Consider the following 9,163-nt stretch of genomic DNA (forward strand, 5'->3'; position numbering starts at 1 on the left):
CTTTGTACATTTGTTAGTTAGATACATCTGTCTTCTTTTAAATAAAAGAAACCGCAGCTCTCTAGCTAGAGCGGGGGAGAAGTTATTGCCATTATTTACACTATGTCTCTAATTACTTGGCAGGGAGAGGGTCTATTTTACCGAAATATTTATGGCCCAGGGGTGGTCACAAAACACTTTTTGGTTTAAACAAAGTCAATCGACCTACAGAATAGCGAATCAAAGCTAAGATCGCTGGAAAATCGAATATAACGCAAAATAATCAAATTTTTTGATTAATTACGCCGAAAGGCATATGCCGCATCACGAATTAACGGCAAGTCACGTGACATATGCCTAAAAGTGTATAACCTCATGGAAAGGGTTAATTATTAAAACTGTATAGGCATCAATAAATATATTTGATATCAATTTTTAGAATTTTAGTTTTTTCAGGGCTACGGAGTCATTTAAAAATCTACTGACTCCAACTCCTACTCTGACCAGGGACAGACTTGTTACCAAAATAAGCCCAGGAATTCTAATGTCATGACATGACCTCAAAATAAAAGCTTCAATAAATAGAGTTCTAATAAAAATATAACATAGAAACTTTTTCATTCCAAAGCTAAAAGACTCCTCTAAGTAATGACATAGTCAATATATAAATATGTATTCAATAATTTTTACTTTCCTGGCTGTTATATATAACAGAGGGAAAGTGTAGCAATCAGTCAAAAAATGACCCTCCAAATTTTTATATTTTTGGACTCAGGACACCTTGAAATATTAAGATATGCAAAAAATTCAAGGGTTTTTTTTCTGTGTGTATAGATTGTATATGTGTATGTGTGGCACAAGTTTGTTCACCCTGTAGGAAGTTGAATAAAGCTAAAACTTCTGTGGTTTTTGAATTAAAGTCAGATAGTTTAACACAGGAGTTATTAAGCTTCAAAGTAGTTGAACTAAATCATGCCCCCACACACATCTCGAGTTGGAGTTGGTAAATTTTTAAGAACTCTGACTCTGCCGTCCTGATTTTTTTTGCTAACTTTTATGATTTTTTAAATGTTTATTGAAAGATTAAAAACAATATTATAAAAATAATTTGTTTTAATTAAAAAATGCAAAATTGATTGAATAAAATAGTTAAATTTTATTACATGTAAGTTCAAAGATACCCTACATATTCAAAAACTGAAATATTAATAAGTACCGTATATCTCGACAGATAAGACAATAGTTGAATCATAAAAAAAGACCCCCAAAATCCAGGGTCGTCTTATAGGACAGATACAAAAAATTAAATTGAAATTTATATAAATTAAAATCATTATAAAAAAATGGACAAACTGTAATTATTTACTAGTAGAGAGTAGGGCATGTGCACAAAATAGAATAGCCCATATGATATTTTTGTGAATAGTCAAGGTCATTACCCGAATGCCGAATCAGTGCAAATGCTTGCAACAATCGCAAGGCAGTATTGCCAGATGCAAGAAAATAAATTTATTCATTTGAAAAATTACAAATAGGACATAATTCCATATATGTTATACAGTATTATTATTCAGATGATGATCGCTAATCTAAACTAAATTCATAGGCCGTTGATAGTTTGGGGGTTGTCTTATAGGACAGATATAAGCTAAACTATAAAACTTTGACAAAAATTTATACCTCGTCTTATCTGAAGGTCATCTTATCTGCTGAGATATATGGTATTTGGTTAAGTAGTTGTAAGCTTCTTGCTTCTAAAACATTAATTTAATAATTATCTCAATAGCCAGTTGGTAGAGATATGAGGCTTACCAAACTGCAATGGAGCCAAGTAATCAAAATCACATTGAAAAAAAGACTTTTATTGGTGGAATGCATTTTCAATGGACCCTCCTCAACCACAACAATATGACTACAGATACCTACAATAATTGTAAAAACAATATATAATGTTCAACCAATAAAAGTCTTTTTTCAATGTAATTTCAATTACTTGGCTCCATTGCAATTTAATAAGCCTTATATATGTACCAACTAGCTATTGAGATAATTATTAAATATTTGGTTAAGATTGACAAGAAACCCCAAAAAATAAATTAACACATTGTACAGATCTATTTTTATATAATAATTATTATTATAATCATTCAACTTATTATTTTACCTGGTAAAGATGGTGGAGCAAGTAAAGTGTCATTTACAGCTAACAAAAACAATAATAAAGCATCCCAAGTCTCTCTTTCCATTATATTGGAATCCTGGGCTACTGTTTTAATTGTTCTCAATACTCTGTGGCATAGCATTGCTTGTCGGCTTATCACATCGCCACCTGATTATGAATAAGATGCATTAATGTTTAATATAATTAATTTTGATTATAATTAAAATAGATTGCAATATTACCACTATCAGTACGAGGCAAAAACAGATTGTATAGATGTTGGATCATTCTTCTAGCGTAATTATTTGGATCCTCACATACAGGTTTTGGAACGCATGCCTTTGGTTTAGTTAAAGCCATTATCCATTCACAATATACATGTACACAGTCTCTTATTGCTTCATGTTCTGAGAGAGGTAAACTTAAGCCATAACATATAACCTATAAAAAATTTATAAAACATTTAAAATTTTTTTATAATACATTTTTAAAAAAAATTATAATTATACTTTAAATTACATTATTAAATGTCTTTCTGACACCAACAGACAGTTGTTTTTCTTATTCATTACAATCTTTAATGTACCAAATAATCACAAATGCTAATAAGTCAAGGAGTCCTACCATTTTTATTGCAGATAAAACATTTTCTGAAACCAACTTCAAATTAGTTCAAAATGATAGTATGAGAGTCGTAAAAGTACATTGAAATTACGAATAATTATCAAGTTCCTAAGTCGGAAAGTTTCAGGGGTCAACTCGGGTCAGGAACACGTGTTGGTGATGTAGACCAGATGCAAAGGAAACTTTCTTACTTATTTTAAAACAAACACAACGCGATAATAAACAACAGAGGGGATGTCAACCGAAAGAGAAGAAGCTTTGTCTAGGTGCTCGCAAACAAGTGTCGGAATCGAGAAACAAAGGGGGGTAAATGGCCACAGAACATCTGGCAGATTGTTTGGGGTCAAAAACGTCAGAGAAAAGGGTCATAATGGCGTAAAATACGAGCACAGACTTCAAAGGCTCCGTCAACGCCTCTTGGACATTTCCTGAACCAGATCCGTCTCGGTTTTCACTTAAAAACAAAAGAATGACCAATCGGGGTAAGGGAAAGGGAAAATCTTATAAAACCTTGAATCTCAAGGTCAAGTGTCGGTTCTCTTCCGGACAAGTGTTGCTGAAAAATCTCAGGACCTCTGTCCACCAGTCCGTCACGCCCATCCAAGCCTCTCCTCCAAAGACAACGGACCCTCTGCTTGTTGAGAAGTGTGTCTGCCAGAACATTGATCTGTTGCCCGTGTTCCAGATCCCACCTCAGACTCTGCGGACTTTTCACCAGGAAGCCCTGGGGCCACCACAAGTCTCACACCTCATCCGACGTTCCTTGTTTTTCTAGTATAATGTAAGTTAACTAGTTGTTAAAATAAATGGTTTTGTATAAGACACTTGTCATCTTTGTGTCCTGCCGCCGCCACCAACATATGATTTGCCCCTAGGTTTTCCTGACGTGCAATTAACTTATTGCCTCTAAAAGTCAGCAACCTTACAATAAGACTTCTTAATTAATTAGCATTTATTAATTTTTAATTGTAATATGAAGTTGGAAGATGAATCTAGATCTTTAATGTATACTTCCTGTATTTAGTATGCATAGATAAAAGTAGAAAATTTTCTTTCAACTGAATTATTTATATTCTCAATATAACTCTCAGACATCAGATAATCTCAATATAACAGCCTCATACATATATAAATTATAAATATTAATATTACTTCCTTCCAACTCTAAATTCTGATCTTTCATTCATGTATTGTATTTGGTTTTACAATCAATAAATAAATGCAATGAAATTTATTATATTCAGAGGCAGACAACATATTTAAAGCGAGAAAATTCTCTGAAATTATGTACACCTGTTTCTGGACTTACAGTTTAATGTAATCTTTAAAACTAAAATACTCATTTTCTCTTATTAGCAGCAATCAATTAATTAATTAAATACACATCACTGATCTTTGTTAGATAATTTTAATTAATGTCACTTAACTTGCAAGTTTTTTCCATATATTATATTACAGATTGCACAATAAATTTTTAAAATTGAAGTGCTTTTGGCTTTGCCCATCAACACAATTTACATCATCTGTTAACACATCTACTTTAACATCATCATTAATTAAATTTTGCTACTTTTTATATTGTATTGTTTTTTTAAGTTTTTTAATTTTTAAATATCATTTTCTTTAATGTTAGACAAACACTAACAGTTGGTGACAAATCTTAGGGAGCTTAGAAAGTATAGAATAACAATATTAAATTAATTATTTAACCAAAATTTCTATTTGCAAATGTTATTTCAACTTGGAATTTATCATAGGTGGCAAGTTTTTCAATGCTTACTTAATATAAGCCTATATTCTTCAATGTATTTAGTTTTTACTTTGTTTAATGTATATCTAACTAAGACTAGGTCTTATTTTATATCATTTTAAATAAACTTTACTTTCCTATGTTATGTTATGCGTAAAAAAACTTCTAATGAATGGAAATGGTGGGTTGAAACCCTAGGAATTTTTTGGGATGGTCCAGTGTCATTGAGAGGAGAGAGCAGCAAATATTTCTCTGGACCCAGAGAACATTTAAGAACCCATAATAGTCTATACTCAAATAAATTAATGTTATTTTACTAACAAAAACTAAAATCTTTAAGACTGCATTTTATTAACAAAGGAACATTCTACATATTTCATTTGTTAAAAAAAAGGGGCTTGTCTTCCTTGGGTCCTACATAAGCTCTCAACAGTCCTGGTAGTCATCCCATATATTTCAGCCTCATTCTCCATTACCTGGTTGCCCCATTGTGAGAGCTTGGTCAAACCCATAATGGGCTTGACAAAAAAGGCCTCTTAGCACTCTCAGGGCAGAAAATAAAAAATACAAACAAAATGACTATGTTTTCTTTGTAAACGTAATGAAATAGCTAAGTAAACTTTACAAGTATGACTTTGCAATTTTATTTTATATATTCTATCACATATGACAGGCAATCAATTAGTATACTTATAAACATTACAAATTAAACAGCATCTTATACTATTTTGATTCTCATTTCCATCAGTATAAAGTATCAGTTCAAATAATACAAATGGATGTAAAAATAAAAACTATTAAATGTCGGTACGACAATATTCACGCCAAAGACCGTATAAACGATGCACCTCGTCGAAAGTACTTGCGACAAGCAAACGTGGATATAACGCTGAACTCAGTGAACTTTTTGCATCATTTAAAAACTATTAGTTTAACAAGATTGCAGCTAACATACATATTTGGATCAATAAGTCAATACGTCAAAACCTTTTGCTAATAAATGGCATTATTGTATACATTTAGTTTTCAATGTAAGAGCCATTTTGCTCTATACACTTTCTCCAGCTCATTTATTTTTTCCAACAGGTATTTTCCAGCTCTTAAGAGGAAAGTCACTAATCACTAAGAGCTGTTTGGGAGCTCTTGAAATCTCATTGTTCAACTGTCATTTTTATGACATGGCTGGTTTGAAAGGGGCATTATTGCAAAGAAAGCAAAGAAAAACTCCTTTTGATTTTTAATACAATTTGCAGACCTCACTCACTAGTTCTGAATAATACTGAAGAAGAACTGACCAAATTTTTTCAAAACAACATTCTTCAAAAAGGCATTTGAAGATTTTGTCTGCCATTGGAAAAAGAGTGTGGAGCAAAATGGCTCATACATTGAAAAATAAATAAACATAATAATATTTTTTATTAGTAAAAAATTTAATAGTTTCTATTTCTCCATCCACATGAGTCTGAGGATTTATTGAACCAACTACAGTAGAATCTCATTTTAATGAATCACAGAACTATAATTTCTCAGAATAAAGGATTTTTTTTCCAAGTCCCACCAAATCAATGTAATTTTACCTTCTTTCAGAAGACCCATAATTCAGAATACAGGTACTCCTCACTTTACGTCTGAGTTCCGTTCCGCCGACTACGTCGTTAAGCAAATTGGTCGATAAGCAAGGAACTTGCGCCGGGAATATAGGATTGTTGTAAAATTATACAAATTATGCAACAAACTTCAAATTTATTCAATAATTAAACCAGTACTGGAAAGATAAACTATTAAAAAACAAAAACCGTAATGTTTCCATACGACGGCATTTTTTACTTTGGAATTATTTTTGAATTTTAAATATTTGTATTGCTTGTGTTCTATTTTTCTGCATTCTTTTTTGTTTAAGTTCGTTGTAACTGATGATGGCTGTTTAAAACAGTCGAAAACGTTATTATTAAATAGTTTTTATTGCTGGAAACATTACGGTTTTTGTTTTTTAATAGTTCAAATTTATTCATAAAAAGACTATTATAGTATGCTATTAGCCTATTATAGTACGCGCAAGCCTATTATAGTACACTTAGTATGCATATCACCATTCACCATTGACCGACACTCAAGCTGAGAAAGGGAATTCCCCGAATTGCAGGTCAACATTTGATTGGTCATAAGTGCGAGTGATCGTTAAGCAGATAGGTCGTAAAGTGAGGAGTACTTGTAGTAGATTTTTTTCTCTATCTTCATTTATTGTAAACTTGGCATATTTTCAATGTTTAGTTAATATTTCAGTTTTTCTGGAAATTTGTAGTTTGATGATGCACTTGTTACATTTGAGATATGTATAACTGAAGAATTTTATAGAGTCAGCAAGCTGATATGCTCGAGAAGGAGCCACCTAGTGAACACTAATTATTGAACAAACAGACTTATTTAGAAGTCAAAGAAATACATTTATTTGGCAGTTTTGAGATTTCTTTATTTTCAAAAAGCTGTTAAAAAGTTTATTCTTGGGTTACATATTTTCTATTGTACATTTAAAGTAATAAAAAAATGTTTTTTTTTTTACTCTAACCAATTTCATTTTTCTATTCTTAACAAATGTAATCTACTGCTTTCTTTGGAGATCAAAATGAAAAATTTCCCTTAAACTCTAGTACTTTCAGGCTTTCCCGAGTTCATTGTCAGAGATACCAAAACCATTTCAACAAAAGCATGATATGGATTCTCTGTATCAGGAGGATATGTGCTGCATCTCTGTTGTTCAATAATTAGTAAATTATCATCTCAATTTTTTTTTTTTTTTTTTAAACTGAATTTAAACTAAATTAACATGTTAATAGTTTAATGATAGTTGTGTAAAATCAGATAAATTCAGAAATGATTAATATATATTAGTCATTTTTTAACATACTCAAATTATATGCTCAAAAAAATAGACTTCTGTTAATCCTGAATAGTTCCTCAAGTCAAAAAATTGATATACAGTATATGATAAAACAGGAAATAACAATAAAATAAAATTTGCTCCATATAGTTCATAATAAAATAAATTAAAAAGAAAAACTGAAAAGAATAAAAACAGACAAACAGTAAAAAAATAAAAATAATTATATTATAAAAATAAAATTATATTAAGATGTAGTTAATATATATTGTTTAAAAATTATTTTTGTTTTTAAGCAATAAAATGTATTATTTAAGTGCTCTCCTCAAGGTGGTTATTTCACCAGCTAAACATTTTCACAGCCTAGTGTCACAACAACTTCAACCAGTTAAATTTTTTTTTTGTTATAACTAGACTACAGAACAGTGGTTTAATACTGATATTATAATCATTAACTGTAAACGGAGAGATTCATAAGTAAATTTTCAGTCAACTAATAATATAAGTTGATCACCTATAATTTATTCCTGGGACAAACAATATAATTTAAGTAGAACTAGAGAAATAAAATTATGATTTAGTTTAGTAATTATTGAAATATATTAAAATACTGGTACATACTTCCATACACCACTGAACTTCTTTATCAGAATTTAAATTACTTGGTTCACAGTTTGGTGTGCTGATTCCAAGATTTAAAGCTAATGGTTTAACTACAGCAATGACGACATCTCTGCCAGTAGTTCCTGGAAGCTTATGTAACACACTCCATCTTTTCTCTTCTGCTTGTGCAGTAGCCGGAAGAGATACCCATTCAGAGTACATTCTAGTAGCTAAAGTTAAAATTTAAAATGGGTGAATTAGAAATTTATTTTTCTCATATTTTATTACATACACAGACAGACAGACAGACACACACACACACTATTATTTATATATATATATATATTAGTTACAATATATATAAAGTTACAATATATTTATATTTTGTAACTTTGCTAAATCAGTAAATAAAAACTAATATAATAAAACTAAAAAAAGTAATAAAGACAGCATATCATGAAAGATGGAAATTATACTTTAACAAATAAAAACTACTTTTGTAAGTAAAGCATGTTTGGAATATTTTTCCATTTTCAGAGATTTTTACACTTCGTATCTTTTGCATAAAAATTTGGGATTCAAAACATAAAAAATCTTTTAAAATAGCAAATTCCAAAACTTTGAATATATTAAATTAATCTTTACAAGTTAAAATATGGTCTGGTTGCGCACACATAATTTTACGAAGTTCCATCATTTTCAAATCTTATGTAATGTTTTATGTTCAATATTTGATTCTACAACCTGATGATGACCATTGAAAACGTTTGTTTGTTTATTAAATTTCTTCATTTTTTCTGAATTACTGGTGTTATTTTATTCAATAAAATATAATTTCAATCCTTTTGACAAACATTATGAATTTTGAGGTTAATTTGTTTTTAAAAACTGATAACACATTGATTGTTATCAATATTTTAAAACAAATATCCTATTCATAAAGAAAACTGAGAAACTGAAAACAGTAATCAGAAGTTAAATACTGTTTACTACTCAGTAAAAAGTGGCAATGTTATTATGTTACAATATTCAATATTGTAATGAACAGCAACTATTTTCTGATCATTGTTTACTACACTAAAAATTAGCAATACCAATGTTAGAATATTTCCTAACATACAAATCAAAATTTTTATCTTGATATTAAAGTTTCATTATTGAAAGAACT

The 9,163-nt window shown here is 29.9% G+C and overlaps 1 protein-coding gene across 2 annotated transcripts in view; it reads right to left on the reverse strand.

Moving 5' to 3' along the window:
• Window positions 1-8,239, reverse strand: part of LOC136983666 (ral GTPase-activating protein subunit beta) — a 50,065-nt gene extending 41,826 nt beyond the window's left edge. For both annotated transcript variants that reach the window (XM_067280474.1, XM_067280473.1), the window contains exons 1-3: window positions 8,014-8,239; window positions 2,383-2,581; window positions 2,144-2,308 (exon numbers count right to left, since the gene is read on the reverse strand). In XM_067280474.1, the coding sequence (XP_067136575.1) occupies window positions 2,144-2,308; window positions 2,383-2,581; window positions 8,014-8,217 (568 nt within the window). In that variant the 5' untranslated portion in view covers window positions 8,218-8,239. The remainder of the gene's footprint in view (window positions 1-2,143; window positions 2,309-2,382; window positions 2,582-8,013) is intronic.
• Window positions 8,240-9,163: the final 924 nt, after the last annotated feature.

This window comes from Centruroides vittatus, unplaced genomic scaffold, assembly GCF_030686945.1.
Source record: "Centruroides vittatus isolate TY-2023 unplaced genomic scaffold, ASM3068694v2 contig_884, whole genome shotgun sequence".
Classification (NCBI taxonomy): domain Eukaryota; kingdom Metazoa; phylum Arthropoda; class Arachnida; order Scorpiones; family Buthidae; genus Centruroides; species Centruroides vittatus.